This window comes from Hyla sarda, chromosome 6 (genome assembly GCF_029499605.1).
Source record: "Hyla sarda isolate aHylSar1 chromosome 6, aHylSar1.hap1, whole genome shotgun sequence".
Lineage (NCBI taxonomy): Eukaryota > Metazoa > Chordata > Amphibia > Anura > Hylidae > Hyla > Hyla sarda.
This window is the reverse complement of record NC_079194.1, coordinates 119,914,737-119,937,017: the sequence shown is the minus strand read 5'-3', so window position 1 is coordinate 119,937,017 and position 22,281 is coordinate 119,914,737. Positions and strand designations below refer to the sequence as shown.

The window sequence follows — 22,281 nt, the reverse complement described above, 5'->3', positions numbered from 1 at the left end:
TGAGCAGGCAGGAGCGAGCGCAGCCTAACTGAAAAAGGACTGATTGCCACTCCAAAATCAGTCCTTTTTCAGTAGCCTGTTTTTAAATGTAAATTAAACCTTTTTAATGCAAAAAAAAATAATAAAAGTATATTAAAGATATGTTGTAGTACATAAGTACTACAACATATCAAAAAAAGTTGGTGACAGTGCCCATTTAAGTGGTTAAAAGTGACCACACTGTGATAATTAAATTAAAAAAAAATAAGATAATCAAATCCCAGGCAACCACTGGCTGCAGTAGAGACCAGGAAGTGATGAGCAGGGAGCACTGGGCACCATCGAAAAGGAAGGAGATAAAGTAGGTAAGTGCAGCTTTTTTGATAGTTTGGCCATTTTTAAAAATTAAATGCTGGACAACCCCTTTAACCTTTTTCTTTACTTTGCAGGCACATCACAAGGAAGGTAGGAGTTCTACTGCAGAAAACTGATCTCACCAAGGGACAATGCACACGAATAACCAGGGTGTATTTGTCACTTACCAATCGCTCTTCGGAAATTCTCCATTAATACTTCAGTTTTCTTAATCTCTGTGGAATAGACTTCACTCCCAACCATAGGACAAAAAGGAACTTTGCTGCCCAACTCCTGAGCAATGGCTAGAGCCAAAGCAGTCTGTAAAACAAATTGTGTTCTATTATTTCATATACAGAACAGTTCTGACCAGATCTCAAGGCTTTAAAGAGGTTGCACAGTGTAAGAAAACTTCTATTTGTTAAAAACAGCCCCACTCCTGTGCACAGGTTGTGTCTGGAATTGCAGCTCAGCTCCCCTGAAATGAATACGACTGAACTGCAGTGCTACACACAACCTGTGCACAGTTTTTGCAACTGGACAGTGGACAACCCCTTTAAAAAGTGCCTTTCCACAGTTTATCTGCGAGTCTGACAGTGAAGCCCAGTCCTGCATAAAACAAATGCCAGATTATAATAGTCGCTGACATGTAAAAAGTGTTTATCGATCAGGGTCTCCCAGAATGCCACCAGTGAGCAGAACAAGAGGGGGGAGAAGCGCACGAATGATTGCTGATAGCTGCTCTTCCCTTCTTGTTCTCCTGATCAACTGATAAAGACCTTTAAAGGGGTACTCCGGTGAAAACCTTTTTTCTTTTAAATCAATTGGTGGCAGAAAGTTAAACATATTTGTAAATTACTTCTATTAAAAAAATCTTAATCCTTCCTGTACTTACCGTATATACTCGAGTATAAGCCGAGTTTTTCAGCACGATTTTTCGTGCTGAAAACACCCCCCTCGGCTTATACTCGAGTGAACTCTCCACCCGCAGTGGTCTTCAACCGGCGGACCTCCAGAGGTTTCAAAACTACAACTCCCAGCAAGCCCGGGCAGCCATCGGCTGTCCGGGCTTGCTGGGAGTTGTAGTTTTGAAACCTCCGGAGGTCCGCAGGTTGAAGACCACTGCGGCCTTCGACATCATCCAGCCCCCTCTCACCCCCCTTTAGTTCTGTACAGTACTCACCTCCGCTCGGCGCTGGTCCGGTGCTGCAGGACTGTCCGGAGAGGAGGTGGTCCGGTGGTATAGTGGTTCCGGGCTGCTATCTTCACCGGGGAGGCCTCTTCTAAGCGCTTCGGGCCCGGCCCCAGAATAGTCACGTTGCCTTGACAACGACGCAGGGGTACGTTCATTGCCAACGTACTTCTGTGTCATTGTCAAGGCAACGCCTCTATTCCGGGCCGGAAGCGCGGAGAAGAGGCGCCCCCGGTAAATATAGCAGCCCGGAACCACTATACCACCGGACCACCTCCTCTCCGGACAGCCCTGCAACACCGGACCAGCGCCAAGCGGAGGTGAGTACTGTACAGAACTAAAGGGGGTGAGAGGGGGCTGGATGATGTCGAAGGCCGCAGTGGTCTTCAACCTGCGGACCTCCGGAGGTTTCAAAACTACAACTCCCAGCAAGCCCGGACAGCCGATGGCTGCCCGGACTTGCTCGGAGTTGTAGTTTTGAAACCTCTGGAGGTCCGCAGGTTGAAGACCACTGAGGGCGGATGATGAGAAGAGGATGATGAAGGGGGGGTGTGGGATGATGACAAGAGGATGATGAAGGGGGGGTGTGGGATGATGACAAGGGGATGATGAAGGGGGTGTGTGGGATGATGAAGGGGGGCGTGTGGGATGATGAAGGGGGGGTGGGGATGATGACAAGGGGATGATGAATGGGGGTGGGGATGATGACAAGGGGATATTGAAGGGGGGATGTGTGGGATGATGACAAGGGGATGATGACAGGTGATGATGAGGGTCTGGATGATGACAGGCGGTGAGGATGATGAGGATGTTAATGACGGGTCTGGATGATGACAGGGGGGGGGATGATGTATTTCCCACCCTAGGCTTATACTCGAGTCAATAACTTTTCCTGGGATTTTTGGTTGAAATTAGGGGTCTCTGCTTATACTCGGGTCGGCTTATACTCGAGTATATACGGTATTAGCTGCTGAATACTACAGAGGAAATTCTTTTCTTTTTGGAATGCTCTCTGATGACATCACGAGCAGAGTTCTCTCTGCTGATGTTATTATAATAATAACGCTTTATTTATTGTTGTACTTAGTGGGATTTGAACCCAAGTCCCCAGCACTGCAAGGCAGCAGTGCTAACCACTGAACCACCATGCTGCCCTTAGCATACATCTGCTATGCATGGTTGCTAAAATGGACAGAGATGTTAGCAGAGAGCACTGTGCTCGTGATGTCATCAGTGTTCCAAAAAGAAAGGAATTTCCTCTGTAGCATCCAGCAGCTAATAAGTACTGGAAGGATTAAGATTTTTTAATAGAAGTAATTTACAAATATGTTTAACTTTCTGCCACCAGTTGATTTAAAAGAAAAAAGGTTTTCACCGGAGTACCCCTTAAACAAACAGCAAAATTCCTCTCTAATGCAGCAAAATGAAAGTGGCACTAAGCAGCCCCCAACACTTAAGTAGACTAGATTAACAGGAATTGTTTCATTTGAGCCGTCAGGCAAAAAGAAAAAAAAAAAAAGCTTAGACAAGGAAAAAATCCAGGAGGACTCACGATTAATAGGATTCTGAAACCTACCGTATATACTCGAGTATAAGCAGAGTTTTTCAGCACGATTTTTCGTGCTGAAAACACCCCCCCCCCCCCCCCCTCGGCTTATACTCGAGTGAGCTCCCCACCCTCAGTGGGCGCTTCAACCGGCGGACCTCCAGATGGACAGCCCGGAACGACTATCCCACCGGACAGGAGCACCGGACCTGCAGCACCGGACCTGCGCACCCTAACGTTCTGCCGAGCGGAAGTGAGTACAAAACTAAAAGGGGGTGGAGGGTCTGGATGATGTCAAAGGCCGCAGTGGTCTTCAATTTGCGGACCTCCAGATGTTTCAAAACTACAACTCCCAGCAAACCCGGACAGCTGAAAAAGGGGGGGGGGGGGGGGGGCCTGATGACATGTGGTGATGATGACAAGGGGATTATGATGAAGGGGTGATGATGATGAGGGTGTTAATGACAGGGGTCTGGATGATGACATGGGGGGGATGATGTATTTCCCACCCTAGGCTTATACTTGAGTCAATAACTTTTCCTGGGATTTTGGGGTGAAATTAGGGGCCTCGGCTTATACGCGAGTATATATGGTATTTGGGAAATCCTACGGTATCGCTTCTAAAATTCTCTAAAATAAACTGAATGACTTGGTACCCCGGTCAATCATTTGGCAGTACAAACATGTGTTTCGCTTACATTTCCCTACACTACTGTTGCTCTCATTATCAGTGGGAAAAAGTCACTTTACTTGATTTTAGCCAACTAGGAGCTACTAGGTTCTATAGGTTAGCAGCTCTTCTGAAGGCCACCTTATGGACTTTAGGTAGTAGTCTTAAAATTGAGTCATTCCTAAGTTATGACTCGTGCAGCACACTCCCCCTCCCATTGACTTTCATTGCGGGGGCGGGGCGCAACGTCACGTGGGGGCCGAGGGGTGATGTTACGATACGACTACGGGGCAGGAGTAACACGGCAGACTGAGGATGCAGCGCTACGTGCAGCTCTCACAGGTGGGTGCTGCATGCGAGAGATTGTAGGGGTCCCCAGCGGCGGGACTCCCGCGATCACACCTCTTATCCGCTATCCTTTGGATAGGGGATAAGATGTCAGGGCCGGAGCACCCCTTTTAAGACTGATTGTAAGTGTTACTAGTGTTGGGGGTCATTTTATCTCATCCCATCTTCGCCAAGCCAATCTGTTTAGGTAGACAAATTTAAGACAGGCATCCACTAAGAATTTTTGGGTATCTCTCTGCTACAAAACAATCAGAGAATCCTAGACGGACTATGAAAGTCTGCGCAATTTTTTCTAATGCAGAGGTATTGCCCATAAGGCACAGTCCATTTAGGGAAACGCAAGCTATGGATAAAAACTTGACATGTCAAAAGTTTTTGTTTTTTTAAATGACAGGGGCACTATAAATTCCCATCAGCAAGCAACAGTACCATGCCTTCTGGTGGTAAAGCAGAAATTAATAAAATATTTAACATTGCATGACATGCAGGAATACTGGAATATAGACCAACTATATTTTTATGTAGAGTATAATTCATTTTTTCACTAAACACTAAATTCATTTAGCTATGGGTGAACGGAGGAACATTTCAGCACATGGGGGCACTGCCAGTTGCTGTACTTGTCGGGAATGTTCCGATTTTCATGCCTAACATTTTCCACGGCTAAATAGGATGCAGGTGAAATCCAAGTTACCTTGCCAGTTCCAGGAGGTCCAGCAAGCAGCACTGCTCTTCCAGCCATTTTCTTGCTTTTAATTAACTCTACTATTATCCCGCATGCCTGCAACATAAAAAAAAAAAAATTAACAATTGACGGAGCACAATGTGTTGACTAAAAATGGGAACATTTAGAAAAAGTTTGGCAGGAAAAAAAGACATTTAATTCTTACCCCCCAAAACCAGTCCCAGCATTCAACCCCTCCCCCTTTCAAAAACAAACCAGCTCATTTGACTATTTTAACCCAGTTCCTGGCTGCCATATCACATGGAGAAATCACAATGGTGTACCATAATAAGCAGCAGCTGGGCAATATCATTACTTGGTGCTTAAAGGGGTGCTCTGCACCTAGACATCTTATCCTCTATCAAAAGGATGGGGGATAAGATGTCTAATTGCTGGGGGTCCGGCCGCTGGGAAACCCACGATCTCCGGGCCGGCCCCAGTGTTCTAAACATTTATGTTCAGAATGCCAGCTTCGGGGTCTGTATTTGTGACATCACCCTCCATTCGTGTCTATGGGAGGGGGAGTGATGGCTGTGTACTTCCCCTTCACAGCTGTCACGCCCCCTCCCATAGACATGAAAGGAGGGGGAGTGGCATGACTTCACAAACACGGAAGCCCGAAATTCAGAACGCCAGGTTGCCCAACGGTTGGACCCCCTGCGATCAGACATCTTTTTCCCTACCCTTTGCATAGGGAATAAGATTTCTAGGGGTGGAGTACCCCTTTAACTATAGCTGTCAAGCTGGCCATATACATAGCTATCAGTCAAATAGTAATTTGGCTGGGTTCACATCACGTTTTTCAACTACGGTTCCCGCATACATTTTCATTAGTGAAACCGTATGGAACGGTATTGAAAATGGTATACATAGGCAAAGCATTGCAAATCCGTATGCACCCTGATGCATACGGTTGCGTACGGTTTGCTTGCAATACGGTTTTTAACAGTACCCCAAACAGTGTTCAACCACGGTTTTGACTCTGGTTTAAAAACCGTATTGCAACCGCATACCTTCTTTTTTTCTTACATGGACGTCAAAGGGTAATGCACATGTATACGGTTCCATACGGCGAAACCGTAAGCGTTTTTTCTTTGCACATGTGCATTTGCATCCTAACGTCCCCACCCAAGACCCCTCCCATTAAAAATGGACAGAATTTTCTAAAACTTATGTTTTGTTTTTTTTAAATACAAACGGACGGAACTGTATGCACTTTTAAAAACAGTATACTGTTTAAAACCGCATACGGTTTACTTTCTCCCATACGGTTTTTTCCCCATACGGTTTTTGAACATAAGTTCGCGGGAACATACATAGTTGAAAAACAAGATGTGAAACCAGCCTTACCAGATTGTTTAGAGGGTTACACACACTAGATAATCAGCTGATCAAATCTGCAGCTTCAGGAAACAATCAGTGTGTATGGCTTGGGAGAGACCGTGTAAAAATCAAAATACAAGTCATACTGACCTATCTTGGTCCCCATAGCTCCTGCCCCAGTGCCTTCTGGTCCCCAGCTAATCACCACATCAAGATGTTGGCGCAGGTCCTGCCCACTCAGCCAATCACTGGTCACAGTCATGTCCTGTCAGTGTTTGGCTGATCATGCAAGTCCCTACTGAGCAGACATGTCTTGGAGGTAGCAACAAGCAGTGATGAGTGGAAGAAGGTAGGACAGAGGTAGGTCAGTATAACTCTTATCCTGTCCACAGCATCATTTTTTTAAGCTAGATTACTCCATAACCCCTTAAGGACCCAGCCCATTTTAACCTTAAGGACCCAGGTATTTTTTGCACATCTGACCACTGCCACTTTAAGCATTAAATAACTCTGGGATGCCTTTAGTTATGAATTTGATTCAGAGAATATTTTTTCATGACATATTCTACTTTAACATAGTGGTAAATTTTCCTCAATACTTGCATCATTTCTTGGTGAAAAATTTTAAACTCTCCTCTTGTAAGGAAAATAAACATTCCAAATAAATTATATATTGATTCACATACACAATATGTCTACTTTATGTTGGCATTAGAGATGAGCGAACTTACAGTAAATTCGATTTGTCACGACCTTCTCGGCTCAGCAGTTGATGACTTTTCCTGCATAAATTAGTTCAGCTTTCAGGTGCTCCGGTGGGCTGGAAAAGGTGGATACAGTCCTGAGAGACTCTTTCCTAGGAATGTATCCACCTTTTCCAGCCCACCGGAGCACCTGAAAGCTGAACTCATTTATGCAGGATAAAGTTATCAACTGCCGAGCCGAGAAGTTTGTGACAAATCAAATTTACTGTAAGTTTGCTCATCTCTATTTGCATCATAAAGTTGACAAGTTTTTACTTTTGGAAGACATCAGAGGACTTCAAAGTTCAGCAGAAATTTTCCACAAAATTTTCTAAAACGGAATTTAGATGCAATTCAATGGTGTATGTTTTTTTTCCTATGAAGCCTATCCCTATTAACAATTCTTACCCCTCCCTCCGCTCCACCCCCAGGTATATTAATAAGTCCCCCCTCTCTACCGATATCATCTTCCCCCTCTACGTTGTAGTTTCCCTCCTCCCCCCCAGTCCCTAGTTTAAACACTCCTCCACCCTTCTAGCCATCTTCTCCCCAAGCACAGCTGCACCCACCCTCCCCATTGAGGTGCAGCCCGTCCCTACGGTAGTGCCGGTAACCAACAGCGAAGTCGTCCCAGTTCTCCACGAACCCAAACCCTTCCTTCCTACACCAGCTTCTGAGCCACTTGTTTACCTCCCTAATCTCCCGCTGCCTCTCTGGTGCGGCTCGTGGTACAGGTAATATTTCAGAAAATATTACCTTGGAGGTCCTTGCCTTAACCCGATAACGACCATGGACGAGTATAGACATCCAGGTTGGCGGGTGTTCCCGCACCTGGACGTCTATACTCGTCCATTCTTCTCGTGGGTGCTGCCCAGTGCACCCACGAGATCGCGGCAGGGACTCGGCTGTATCACACAGCCGGGACCCTGCTGCACTGCCAGGACCGAAGTAAACTTCGGTCCCGGCAGTTTTAACCCTTACAGCCGCGGTCGGAAGTGACCGCGGGCTGTAAGTGTTATGACAGAGGGAGGGAGCTCCCTCTGTCTCCTCTGCAGCACCCCGCATCGCGATCGCGGGGTGCTGCGTGTAATACGCGGCTGGCCGGGACCTGTCGCACTGCCGGGAGTGAAGTTCACTTCACTCCCGACAGTTTAACCCCTACAGGCGCGGTCAGAAGTGACCGCGCGCTGTAAGGAGTTCTGACAGAGGGAGGGGGCTCCCTCTGTCTCTCTTGCAGCACCCCGGAGCATCGTGGGGTGCTGCTGCATACCTGGGCAGCCGGGGGTCCTACAAAGACCCCCAGGTCTGCCCTGGGTATTGCCTGCCAGTGAAATATGCTGCCTGCTAGTGAAAACTGGCAGGCAGCATATAACTGCAATGCTTTGGAATACTAAGTATTCCAAAGCATTAAAAAGTGTAAAAATAAATAAATAAATAAAATAAAAGTGTAAAAATAAATAAAAATGTAATAAAAGTGTAAAAAAAAAATATATATATTAAAAATACATTTATTAAATGAATCTAATAAAAAAAAAAAAAAGCATAATGTGTAGGATCGCATTGGCGGACATCCGCAGCATGTAATATGCTGCGGATGTCCGCCACGTGATCCTACACATTATGCAGCAGTCACGGTAATGAGCTCGCTGCTGCGGCTGGGTAGCTTTGTGCATCCACTCATAGCGGCGGATTTTCCGCCAGCAGTCATGAGCGGACACACTGAGCTACCCAGCCGCAGCAGTAATGGATATATTCGCCATGAGCGGGTGCTTATTCCCACAACATGGCGGATATATCCATCAGGAGCCTTAACTGTCACAGACAGACGCGTTATACTGCCAGCCAACCAAGGACCAATCAGAGTGGTCCCTGGTCCAGCCAATAACTTGTAGGGGTGCGGTAAATAAATGGGGTCACTTGTGGGGGTGGGGGTACTGTTCTGCCCTGAAAGCCAAATGGCGCTCCTCTCCTTCTGAGTCCTACCACGCGGCCAAGGAACCATATATGGCCAAAGCGGGGGTATTTCCGAACATGGGACAAGCAGCTAAATTAAATATAGGGTGCATTTCTTTCAATATCAGAAGTGATGTACAAAAAATATGCCCCCCAAATGATGCATTTGTGAAAAATTACAATTTTCGAATTTTTAACACTGACTTTGTAATAATTCCTGCCAAAAAACTATGGTGTTAAAATACTCACTGTACCCCCTAGAGAATACCTTGAGGGGTCTAGTTTTTAAAATGGGGTCATTTGGGGGGTGTTCCTATGTTCTACTACCTTTTAATTTCTCCAAACCTTGCATAGCACATAAAAAAAGATGTACTTTTCAAATTTTCTAAATTTTCAAAGTTTCAAGTTAAATTGTTAGGGTTCTAACTAATTTAAAATGTTAATTAAAAACAAAAATGACGTCAAAATAAAGTAGACATCTGAAAGTATAAGTTTCATAAACTATTTGGTCAGTAAGTATAAATATATGCAACCAATTAGTGTTAAAATAGCAAAAAATCGTAATTTTTTGTAAAAATTTCATGATTTTTTGCATTGTAAAAAAAAACTACAAATGATATCGGCTTACTTTTACTATGTACATGAAGGACGACTTGTGACAAAAAAACAATGTCAGAATTATCGAGATTGGCAAAACGTTACCAGAGATATTCTCTAAGGCTGGGTTCACACTACGTTTTGTCCCATACAGGAGCGCATACGGCAGGGGGGAGCTAAAAGCTTGCGCTCCCGTATGTCACCGTATGCGCTCCCGTATGTCATTCATTTCAATGAGACGGCCGGAGTGAAACGTTCGGTCGGCTCATTTTTGCGCCGTATGCGTTTTTACAAACGGACCTAAAACCGTGGTTGACCACAGTTTTAGGTCCGGTTGTAAAAGCGCATAAGGCGCAAAAATGAGCCGACCGGACCGAACGTTTCACTCCGGTCGGCTCATTGAAATGAATGACATACGGGAGCGCATACGGTGACATACGGGAGCGCGAGCTTTTAGCTCCCCCCTGCCGTATGCGCTCCTGTATGGGACAAAACGTAGTGTGAACCCAGCCTAATAAAGACAGACATCCCCGATTTGAAAAAACAGGCCTGGTCTTTCAGGGGCGTACAGGTTTATTTGCATTGGTCCTTAAGGGGTTAAGCTTGCGGCCTAAGTCCCTGAAATCATTTTTAAGGACACTCCACCTACCTCTTACTTTGTCATTGGTGCCAATATGTACCATGACTGCTGGGTCCTCTCCAGCCCCACCCAGCAACCTATCAACCCGATCCGCGATGTGCCGAACTCGAGCGCCAGGAAGACAACACACTGTTTGACAATCCCAGTCTTTGACAGATCGCCCTGTCTGTCCCCCTAATAATAGAGTCTCCCACTACTAGTACCTGTCTGGCCTGCCCTGCACTCCTCCTTCCCTTCTTACTGGAGCAGACACCCCCTGGCTGTCAGAGGCAGTATTTTGCTGCAGTACTGCTAGCTCTGAATTGGCATCCCCCTCATCTGCCAACCAGACAAACTTATTGGGGTGTGCCAGATCAGGACTAGCCTCCCTGACACTTTTCCCTCTAACCAGTTTTCAACTGTAACAAAGCTAACTGCCTGACTGACCTCCATCCCACTATCATCCCCCACCTCTTCTCCAGAGAGAACTTGCTCAGTGAGCAGGAGACTCCTCTCCAAGTTGTCAATGCGTCTCAGTATTGCCAGTTGCTCCTCTAGATCCAGGAGATAAGATGTATGACTGCTGAGACCCCCGCGATCTAGGTGCAGCCCCCGGCCAGGCACTATCTCACCGAGATGAGACGTCAACCCACACCGCCTCCATTCATGAATGGAGGAGGCGTGGACGTGACGTCACGAGGGGGCATGGCAGTGACGTCTCGGAGGCAGCGCCCAGCGGCGAGACCCTTGCGATCATACATCTTATCCCCTATACTTAGAGGACCAGAAGGCACTGGAGCAGGAGCTATGGGGCAGTATGACTATTTTGATTTTACACTGTCTCTCCCAACCCATACACACGGAATGTTGTCCGAAGCTGCCGATTTCTGTGCAATCAGCTGTTTATCTGATGTGTGTGACCCTCTAAACAATCTGGTAAGATAGGCTGGACCCCTGTGATTATACATCTTATCCCCTATCCTTTAGATAAAGCTGGAATACCCCTTTAAGGGTAGGGTAATTCTTGCCGTATTTTGCTGCTGCATATTTTCCTACACACTGAAGTCAATGGGTAGAGCTACAGAAAAACCACATCAAAATACGACTCGTCTGATCCTACCCTATTCACACCTAGCGTACCCTGGAGGTAACCCAGTGGACCAGCAGATTATAGAGATCACCCAACATTTATAGATGGATTTTTGCTATGCAGCAGATATCTTATGCAGAAAAAAAAAAAAAAACTGCATAATCTTTAAACATTTTAGATAAGAATTTACCAAGGTTTTCATTTAAATCAGACTGTACAGGAAGCATAACTCAGAAAACCTAAATATGAAATCCTGTTTATGACAATGTAAAATTGAGATCATTATTGTTCGAGGCTCTTTAAAAGTAAATGGACGTGATAAGCTTGGAGCGACTCCACAGTTTGCGTCCCATCTGGCCGGCCACAGATTTACACGCAGTGACAAGGAATACGGTTCAATTGTGTGCGGCGGGTAAGAATGGAACGAGCTTGTATAGCTTTGATCCTGCAATTTCTCCATCTATAAATAAAAGCACCAATCACTGCTTCTTGGCATGCTTTTTGCTGCCATCAGATAACCCCTCGGCTCAGCCCACATGGACCAGACTTGTCAGAGGACTTTCCAAGTTGTGCACTGCTTCACTGCCAGTGTTCGCACACATCTGAGAGACGGCACATGAAATGAAAACCAGGCTGCATAGACTGGCTCAGCAAGAACAGGAAAATCCACCGATACATGCTGAGCAGAATAGAACATTTCACAAACAAATTAACTTGTTCAGGGATTGAAAAGTTCACAGTCTAAACTTTCAAATATATCGTAGGAGCGGGGAAAAAATGCTATCCAAGAGGCTGAGCAGTGAGATGTGGGAGCCAGAGGTTTATTTTAAGACCGGGGATATGCAGCCTGCTGCACGTGCGTTTTACGGCTTAAACCATTCCATCCATGTTTTCCAGGTTAATATATGTTTGACTTCTCCCCCTTCACTTGCAATCCTATACTTAACAGGAGTCAAGACTGCAGGACAGTCATGGTCAGTCAGGCAGTGATTGGCTGAGGCGGTCACATGTCTTGATCACAAGGAAACGGGGAGTATAGAGTAGGGATCGACAGATATCGTTTTTTTAGGGCCGATAGCCGATAACTTATACCGATATTCCGGTACAAGTTATCGGCTATTTATCCCCCCTGCGACACCGCTGCAGATCATTGATTTAATGCGGGCGCTTTAAATCAATGCACTGCAGTGGCTTTTGCGGTGCCATAGGCCGCCGCCACCACCCGCTTCTCTCCCCCTACCTGTCCGGGGGTCCTGAGACCTATCACCACCACTGCTCCCCCTGCCGTGCGCACCGTGCCTAGGGGTGCCTCCAGCTGTTGCAAAACTACTACTCCCAGCATGCCCGGACAGCCGTTGGCTGTCCGGGCATGCTGGGAGTTGTAGTTTTGCAACAGCTGGAGGGCCTACTGTAGGTATAGTCTATTATACAGACCCCTGTCCATCCCAGAACCCTGACTCACCTTCCCAGTTGCTGCAGGGACTGTCCGGGGAGGGTGGTCCGGGCCATCCATCCTTCCTGTAGTGTCCGGCAGCATTCCCGGTGGAGGGTGAACCAGTCCGGGCTGTCCTTCTCCGGGGGTCCTCTTCTCCACTCCGGGCAGGCTCTGGCCTAGTAACGCTGCATAGACGCCGCTGCGCAGCGACGGACCTGACGTCACGGCGTAGCGGCGTCTATGCAGCATACTAGGCCGGAGCCTGCCCGAGGTGGAGAAGAGGACCCCCGGAGAAGGACAGCCCGGACCGGTTCACCCTCCACCCGGAATGCTGCCAGACACTACAGGAAGGAAGGATGGATGGCCCGGACCACCCCCATTACGGGTAAGTTTAATTTTTTTTATTGACTCGGAGGGTGGGGGAGGGGCCCGACCGGTATAGCGGTATGGGCAAAAATCCATACCATGGGAGAAAAAAAAACGGTATCCGGTTCATACCGGTATACCGCCCAGCACCACGGTGGGGGGTGCGACGCAGTGCGGTGGGTCGGGGGGGGATGCAGTCGCGGTGCGGTGCATTATCGGCTTATCGGCAAGGTAATTGCCGATATCGATAATGCCCAAAATCGTGATTATCGGCCATACCGATAATCGGTCGATCCCTAGAGTATAGAGACCAGCAGGGAGCCAGAAAGTGTTAGGGTGCATGCACACCACGTATTTGCTATACAGTTCCTGTATACCAGTTTAAAGTAAAAAAAAATAATAATAATATACGGAACCGTATAGAAAACCGTATACATTGACTTATCATTGCAAACCATATGTCAAACGCATCCTCCGGTTTAGTCCATTTTTTTACCCGTACCCAAAACCGTAGTCTACTGCGTTTTTTTTGTCCAGGTGAAAAATCGCATTAAACCGTATACTTTTTTTTTTTCAATGGGAACCGTACAGAACCGTATGTGCATATGGTTCCATCCGGTCTACTCTTCACCATACAGTTTTTGACTTTGCACAGTTTTTTTTCTAGGAATTTCAATCAAACAAGTGAAACTTTATTCGAAATAGAGTGAAAAGTTAACATATGTTTTTTTTTCTTAAAAAAACGGATGCAACTGGACATCATTTTTCAAACCGTTCCAAATATGGGTTGAAATTTGTACACACATTTTGATACAGTTTAATCAAGTTTTGAGGAATCAGTTTTTCATCAAAAACCTGATACGGGAACTGTATAGAAAAAACGTGGCAAGCATGCACTCTTAGGCCATGTTCACACGGCGGAATTTCCGCACGGGAAAATCTCTTTGTTGACATTCCGTACAGTGCGGGGCGCTGGCAGAACCTGCCAGCACTAGGAACACACAGAATGCACCGTCTCATATGCCGGGGCTGAAAACATCACCCTGCTGCTCAGCCTATCGCCGGCCGAGCCGAGACTTCGCTGCGGCCGGTGATTGGCTGAGTGCAATATGACTCGCTGACCACCAGCAACCAGGAAGAGGATTGCAGTGGAGACCGGAGTGGGTTACCGGGGGAGCGAAGGAAGACATTAGAGATATGCGGACTTACAGTAAATTCGATTCGTCACGAACTTCTCGGCTCGGCAGTTGATTACTTTTCCTGCATAAATTAGTTCAGCTTTCAGGTGCTCCCGTGGGCTGGAAAATGTGGATACAGTCCTAGGAGACTCTTTCATAGGACTGTATCCACCTTTTCCAGCCCACCAGAGCACCGGAAAGCTGAACTAATTTATGCAGGAAAAGTCATCAACTGCCGAGCCGAGAAGTTTGTAAGGAATCGAATTTACTGTAAGTTCGCTCATCTCTAGAAGGCATCTATTTATTTATTTTTTTTACTGCCGGCAGGATGGAGGACAATTTTTCTATTTTGGAGTTCTCCTTTAAAGTCCATTTGTAACAGAGCCTGTTCAGTAGCGTGAAAGAAGCCAAACACGGTAACAGAGTCGTGCTCCAGCGGCAGCTGTATGCTATGCTCCTATACTGCAGTGCCCAGCATTGGGAGGAGTTGAATTAACCCCTCCATGACTGGCCGCCATATGTATATGGATCAGCCGTGAGCTGAACTCGCTTCATACTGGCTTATGACAGACGTGACCAATCTGGGTGATGTCCGGCATTAACCTTTTAGATGAGGCGATCAAGTGGATTACGGCGTCTAAAATGCCGAAATCAAGTGCCGGTATCTCAGTGGAGAGGATAAGCAGAGATTCCCTACCTTCGTCCGTCCTGTCCAATCAGCGCTCCAATAATGCAGGCAGCCTCAACAGCCTGTAGTAATGGAGCGCCGATAACACTGATCAATGCGGTGCTATATGCTCCTATGGCACAGCATTGGTCAGTGTCTGCAAAAAAAAGAACACTCAACCCAAAAATTTCACTTTCTTGTCACTTCCCATGTAGCTGAATGAGAAGAGATGACAGATCCGTATGCACAGGATGTAGTGCACATGTGACCACGTCTATTCACCACCACACAGCTATACGTTTTATTCACACATAAAAACACACGTAAAAACTGCAAGGAAGGGGTTAAAAATACATTCTATTAAGACTATAACGCATCCAAGTGTAAGTCTATTCTGTTCTTCACAGGTAGTCATGCATGCTGGGCCATGTAGTTCCCCTATACCAGTAGCCCCTGTCCTTGGCTGCGCAGTTGTTGCAAAACTACAACTCCCAGCATGCCCTGACAGCCTTTGCAAAACTACAACTCCCAGCATGCCCTGACAGCCTTCGGCTGTCAGGGCATGCTGGGAGTTGTAGTTTTGCCACAGATGTAGTGTCACATGATGTGGTCACCGAGCATTTAATACCAGCACATTCCCTGCCTCACCTCCCGGGCATTCTCCTGACCAACCAGCCCAGCCGCCGCCTGCTTGGCCAGCCCGTTCTCATCCAAGCCGAGGCCCTTGACATGGCTGTGGGTGGCGATGCGCTGGGTCTTCGTGGTGCTCTTCACCTCCTCGATCTTCATGGTGCTGGGAATAGGACTGCGGACAGGAAGCTGCGCTAGTGCGGCGTGTGGAGACTGCTTCCGCCAGCTCCTGAGTCTTACTCCAAGCGTGAGCGGGAATCCACAGCTCTACAGCGGGTTACCATGCGGTTACCAAGGCCGCAGGAAGCAACGCCCATTGACCTGACATGCTGTATCCTGATTGGTTGCTAAGGTCAGGTTCCGCGTACGGATTGGAGGATTGAAGTGTCAATCTACGTGTAGGCGGCAGCTTCCGTTTGCGTTGCTATAGGCCTCAGGAGCCTTAGTTACAGAGGCTGCATGATACAACGGTCTCAGTCACCGAACTCCGCCTCCTCCTCACCTCAGTGATGGAAAGTCCGGTGTGAGGTGTTTGTCTTTTCCATGCGTTCGGAAATCTCACCTCACACCGGATCACTAAACTGAAGCGGTTCATTAAAAGTGATTCACTGAAATTAACCGATTCCTCGGTCCTCATTCTGAAAAGGAGGGGGTGGGGATTGTGACTTACCAGTATCTACTTCCCAGTCATGACCCACACTGCCTATTGGCCTTAACCCCTTAAGCACCAAGCCTATATTCACCTCAAGGACCAGACCAATTTTTTATTTTTGCGTTTTCGTTTTTTCCTCCTCGCCTTCTAAAATCCATAACTTTTTTATATTTCCATCTACAGGGCTTGTTTTTTGCGTGACCAAATGTACTTTGTAATGAATCCTCTCATTTTACCATAAATTGTACGGCGAACCCATAATAATATTTTTTTGGGGAGGAAATTTAAATGAAAACCACAATTTCGCACATTATGGAGGGTTTCGTTTTCACACTGTACACTTTACGGTAAAAATGACGTGTTCTTTATTCTGTGGGTCAATATGATTAAAACGATACCCATGACTAGATACTTTTATATTTTTGTACCGCTTTAAAAAAAAAAAAAATCAGTAATATAAAATTTCCCTAATTTGACCACCTATAACTTTTTCATTTTTCCGTATAGAGGGCGGTATGAGGGCTCATTTTTTGCGCCGTCATCTGTACTTTTTATCGATACCACATTTGCATATATAAAACGTATAGATAATTTTTTTAAAAAGATGAATGTAGGCAGCACACCAGGATTCGTGCAAAATTAAAGTGCTTTTATTCCAAAGATAAAGACTTTTGGGGAGATTTATTAAAACCTGTGCAGAGGAAATCTTGCCCAGTTGCCCATAGCAACCAATCATATTGTTTCTTTCATTTTTAACAAGGCCTCTGCAAAATTAAAGAAGCAAGCTGATTGGTTGCTATGGGCAACTGGGCAACTTTTACTCTGCACAGTTTTGATACATGTCCCCCTTTATCTTTGGAATAAAAGCACTTTAATTTTGCACGAATCCTGGTGTGCTGCCTACATTCATCTTTATTGGAAAACGGACCGGAGCACCGAGGTCTTCAGGGCTGGCACCCACCCAAAGTACTATTAGGAGGTGCTGCTTCAATTGGGATTTCTAGATAATTTTTTATAAATTTTTTTGTAACAAAATGTGACAAAAAGCTATATTTGTGGACTTTGTTTTTTTTTTTCACTATACGGGATCATGAACATTATATTTTGATAGTTTGGACATTTACGCACACGGCGATACCAAACATGTATATAAAAAATAATTTTAGGCTTTTCGGGGGTAAAATGGGAAAAACTGACAATTTTTATTGGGGGAGGGGATTTTTCACTTTTTTTTTCACTTTTTTTTTTTACATTTTTCAACTTTTTTTCTTTACACATTTTATGTCCCCAAAGGGGACTATCTATAGCAATCATTTGATTGCTAATAATGTTCAGTGCTATGCATAGAGCATATCACTGATCAGTATTATCGGTGATCTTCTGCTCTGGTCTGCTCGATCTCAGACCAGAGTAGTAGACCTGAGGAGACCGACGGAGGCAGGTGAGAGGACCTCCGTCCACCATTACAGATGATCGGATCGCCGTGGCAGTGCTGCGGGCGATCCGATCATCTATTTTAACATGCGCATTGCCCCAGATGCCGTGATCTGTACTGATCACGGCATCTGAGGGATTAATGCGGACATCTGCGTGATCGCGGATGTCGGCCATTAACGGCGGTCCCCGGCTGCTATCAGCCGGCCATGTATGAAGCGAGCACCACTCCGATGCTCACGGTCATACACAGGATGTAAATGTATGTCCTGGTGCGCGAAGTACTGCCAAGCCAGGCCGTACATTTACGTCCGTGGTCGTTAAGGGGTTAAAGGGGTAGTCCAGTGGTGAAAAACATATTGTTTCAGATCGCTGGGGGTCCGACCGCTGGGGGTCCTTTACGGCCCGTGTTCACCACTGCACGAAGCGGTGGCCGTCATGCCCCCTCAATACAACCCTATGGCAGAGGCGAAGATTGCCGAAGGCAGCGCTCTAGCTCTGCCATAGAGTTGTATTGAGGGGGCGTGTCAGCTGCCGCTTCGTGCGGTGGTCAACACGCCCCCTTCCCACGGGCTGTCGGGGCCCCGTACAGGAGCGGTTGGACCTCCCGCAATCCTATCCTTAGGACAAGGGGATACGTTTTTCACCACTGGATATCTCCTTTAAGTTTTCATGCCGTACAATTTACGGTAAAAATTGCATGTATTCTTCATTCTTTGGGTCAATACGATTAAAATGATTCCCATGATAATATACTTTTCTATTACTGTTGCGATAAAAAAAAATTGCAAACTTTTTAACCAAATTAGTATGTTTAAAATCCCTCTATTTTGACGAGCTATAATTTTTTCATTTCTCCGTATAAGCGGCGATATGGGGGCTCATTTTTTGTGCCGTGATCTGTACTTTTTATTGATACCATATTTGGTCATATAAAACTTTTAATACATTTTTGATCCATTTTTTTATATAAAATGTTATAAAAAAGCTGAAATTTTTTTTTTTTTTTTTTTTTTACATTCACACCGTTCACCGTACAGTATCGTTAACATTATATCTTAATAGTTTGGATATTTACGCACTTGGGTGGCGATACCAAATATGTTTATAAAAAATGTTTTTACACTTTTTGGGGGTTGAAATTGGGGAAAATGGGACAATTTATATTTTTATTGGGGGAGGGGGTTTTTCAAATTTTTTCTTCTTTTATTTTTACACTTTAATAGTCCCCATAGGGGACTATTTATATAAATCATTTGATTGCTAATACTGTTCAGTGCTATGCATAGGACATAGCACGGATCAGTGTTATCGGTGATCTTCTGCTCGATCTAAAACCAGAGCAGAAGACCCGTGGAAGGCAGGATGAGGTGACCTCGTTGGCCGTTCTGGATGATTGGATCGCAACGGGCGATCCGATCATCCATTTTAGTGACCCCACTGCCGCAGGTGCCGTGATCTGTACTGATCACGGCATCTGAGGGTTGATGGCGGACATCCGTGCAATCGCGGATGTCGACCATTACCGGCGGGTCCCTGGCTGCTATACATTATGGTGCATACGGTTTTGAATGGGAAGTCTTTGGGCATGGTTTTCTGTACGGTTGCATACGTTTTATTTTTTATGAAACCGTATGCCGAAACCGTATTTCAAAATCGTGGTGTGAAAACACCCTAAGTCTAGCAATATGATGTCAAGCCAGGTGTCAGTGGATTCCTCATTGACCATGGTTACATGGTCAGTGGAAATGGCCATCCTAGATGGTCTGTTCCCACATCCCTGTCTTTGCTTCCCCCCTTAGTGCTAACAGCTAAAGCTGTTTTGTCTTTACTATCTACATGTTCCTCACTATGTTGAGACATCCTTACCAATCCTGTTGCAACTCCCAAAAGGGATAATTTTGATAATTTTTTTTTAACTTTTCAGTGTTTGCAAAAGCTATTTCTTCACAATTTACTGTTTCTTCACTAATTTGAGAGACCTTCATCAATCCTGTTGCAACTCCCAAAAAGGGAGAATTTTTGGAACAATTGGAAAAAGCCATTATGTCTTCCGTTACCTCCATGTGCATTTTAACACATCTGCCAACAAATTGGGAAACTTTATGCACCTTTTATTTTAGTGTTAAAAAGCATATAAAATCAGCTAGTGCTGTGTGTTTTTAAACAAGCTGTTAGTTGCCATGGGTTACCGCATGTAACGTTGACATTAACCTAGCCTTAAAACCAGTTTAAGGGTAGGGTCACGTGTAACGGATCCGCAGCATATTTTACGCTGCAGATCTGCTGGTCACCCTATCCATCCAGCTGTTGCCACCCCCCGTTGCCCCGCCTTACCCCGCCACAGGCCTGTTCCCAGCGGCAATCCGCCGCTACGAGCAGCCACACAGGGGCTGCAGTGTACTCAGACATGGCGGGTGTTCTGCGATGTCTTGGTGGACTCAGCGACTCGCAGGCCTCCTGTGTGGCTACTCATAGCGGCAGATTGCCGCTGCGAGAAGGCCAGGGGCAGGATGAAGTGGAGGAATGGGGGTGGCAACAGCTGGAGGCACAATATGGGTCCGGTCACCGGCAGATCTGCAGCGTAAAATACGCTGCGGATCCGTTATGTGGGACCCTACCCTAAAACTACTTAAATACACAGCAGCTTGGTTCATTGTTGGAAAACTCTTCCCCTGAGAGCAATTAATTCATATGTATCTATACCTATGGGTGATCCTTACATGCAAAGAGTGAAGCGCAGTCACACTGAACTAAGGCATCCAGCTACTTTTATCATAACAAGCAAGCAGGTTACATCATAACTCATAATTATGCATTCACACCACGATTTGAGTGTCTGCTGCACAGATACGATTTTAGAAGCTCAAATCGTCTGAAATCGTATCTGTGCACGGGCATGTACGGGTCCATTAACTATTATGGGGCTGCAGACCCAATCGTAGTCTGCTAGTGACTACCATCTGGTCATTTTCTCAGCATGTCAGATTTTTCACACGGACTGAAAATCGTGGCAGACGACGATTTTCAGTCCATCTCAAAAATCTGACATGCTGTGAAAATGCAGCCTAATGCTGTCAGTCAGCTCATTGGTCAAGAACTTTATTGTCTGCTCAGCAACCCAGTACATCCAATCTTCTATACCTTCAAGGTCACTAGCTAGTTTTAATTTATCAGGGTGTGTACAGGATGCAAGCACCATTTTGTGATTATAACTACGCACTAAGAAAAAAGAAGCTTAAAGGGGTACTCCGGTGCTAAGACATCTTATCCCCTATCCAAAGGATAGGGGATAAGATGCCTGATCGCGGGGGTCCCGCCGCTGGGGACCCCCGTGATCTTGCACGCAGCACCCCGTTATAATCAGTCCCCGGAGCATGTTCGCTCCGGGTCTGATTACTGGCGATCACGGGGGCCGGAGCATTTTGACGTCACGGTCCCGCCCCGGTGTGACATTGCGGTGTCCCGGTACCGTATTGCATCCAGTACCTAGTGTAGAGGTCCCCAAAGTCAGAGGAACTACATTCAGGTAGGGTTCCTCAGGTGGGACAGCCCCTAGTCGCCTCTCCTTAAGTTTAACTTGTGTATTAATAAATGTATATATTAGTAATCCTATCTATATTATATAGGAATGGATAGTACTTACCTTGTTCAGCGTCGCAGGACCTTCGGTCATATGACCAAGCTAGTAACCTCTATGGTATGTTGCAGGACCTTAGGAGGTCCTTGGGTCACGTGTTACCCAGCATTCTCTGTAATGGTGATTGACATCCGTATGGACCAATTAGCTTTAGTCCAGCCCCTGCCCATATAAGGGAGCTGCGTCCAATTATCGTTGTCTTGGGTTGCTGCTCTCGTGGATACCGGACTAACAGGACGGTGTGCTACGCAATTTTCAACGACACGCTAGGCCTCAAAACCTACGGCCTCAGCAGAACCAAAAATCGTGAGTCTTATACTAATTCCTGCTAATACTAGCCTGACTACGGGACCGCAACTAATTTTCTAAATCCAGTGGAACAGCGCAATAGTCTAGAGACTCTTAAAGCTGAAGTCCCAACCATTGTCAATCTCCAAAAGGAAGCTGTATTGATGAGGTTCTGTTATGTTGATGAAGTGTACAGAAAATCTTCAGTAAAGTTAACGCTGATTACAGAAGCTTTCAGGTTGTGGACAATCCATTATTACTATCTACTTAAACTCAATATCATCTACCTCCCTATCGTTCCTGGGAAGGGCGGCGGTAGGAAAAGCTTTATTGAGGAGCCCTCACCCTGGCGTCACAAATAGCAAGGGTTAACAAACACCCTTTATTACCTGCACAGCTACACTCCCCATACCCTACACCCCCCCCCCCAAGCTACCACAACATCACGCTCCGCCCTCTCAATGCAAGCCTATGGGAGGGGGAGGAGCGTGATGTCACATGGGGGCGAGGCCGTGATGTCACAATGCTCTGGCCCCCGTGATCGCCAGTAATCAGACACGGAATGAACATGCTCCAGGGACTGATTATAACGGGGTGCTGCATGCAAGATCACAGGGGTCCCCAGCGTCCCTTTAGATAGGGGATAAGATGTCTTAGCGCCGCAGTACCCCTTTAAAACAAAAGTAGGTACATCTCATAACTCCCAAAACATTCATATTCACATTTATTCTGGTAGAATTCCAGAAACCATGCAGCACTTTCATGTTATACCTCTGGGTCCCTATAATGCGATTAGATGATGTCATTAGACCAATGGTATGGCCAGAATTTGCAGCTGCAACAAGGACACAAA

The 22,281-nt window shown here is 46.0% G+C and overlaps 1 protein-coding gene across 2 annotated transcripts in view; it reads right to left on the bottom strand.

Annotated features, from left to right (window-relative positions):
* The window catches only part of RUVBL1 (RuvB like AAA ATPase 1), a 55,576-nt gene extending 39,699 nt beyond the window's left edge, over positions 1-15,877 (bottom strand). The window contains exons 1-3 of one of the 2 annotated variants that reach the window (XM_056524843.1): positions 15,433-15,877; positions 4,784-4,870; positions 522-654 (exon numbers count right to left, since the gene is read on the bottom strand). In XM_056524843.1, the coding sequence (XP_056380818.1) occupies positions 522-654; positions 4,784-4,870; positions 15,433-15,573 (361 nt within the window). In that variant the 5' untranslated portion in view covers positions 15,574-15,877. Of the gene's footprint in view, positions 1-521; positions 655-4,783; positions 4,871-10,272; positions 10,388-15,432 lie in introns of those variants that run through there. The other variant, XM_056524844.1, reaches the window with a different exon arrangement.
* Between the last annotated feature and the right edge of the window lie 6,404 nt (positions 15,878-22,281).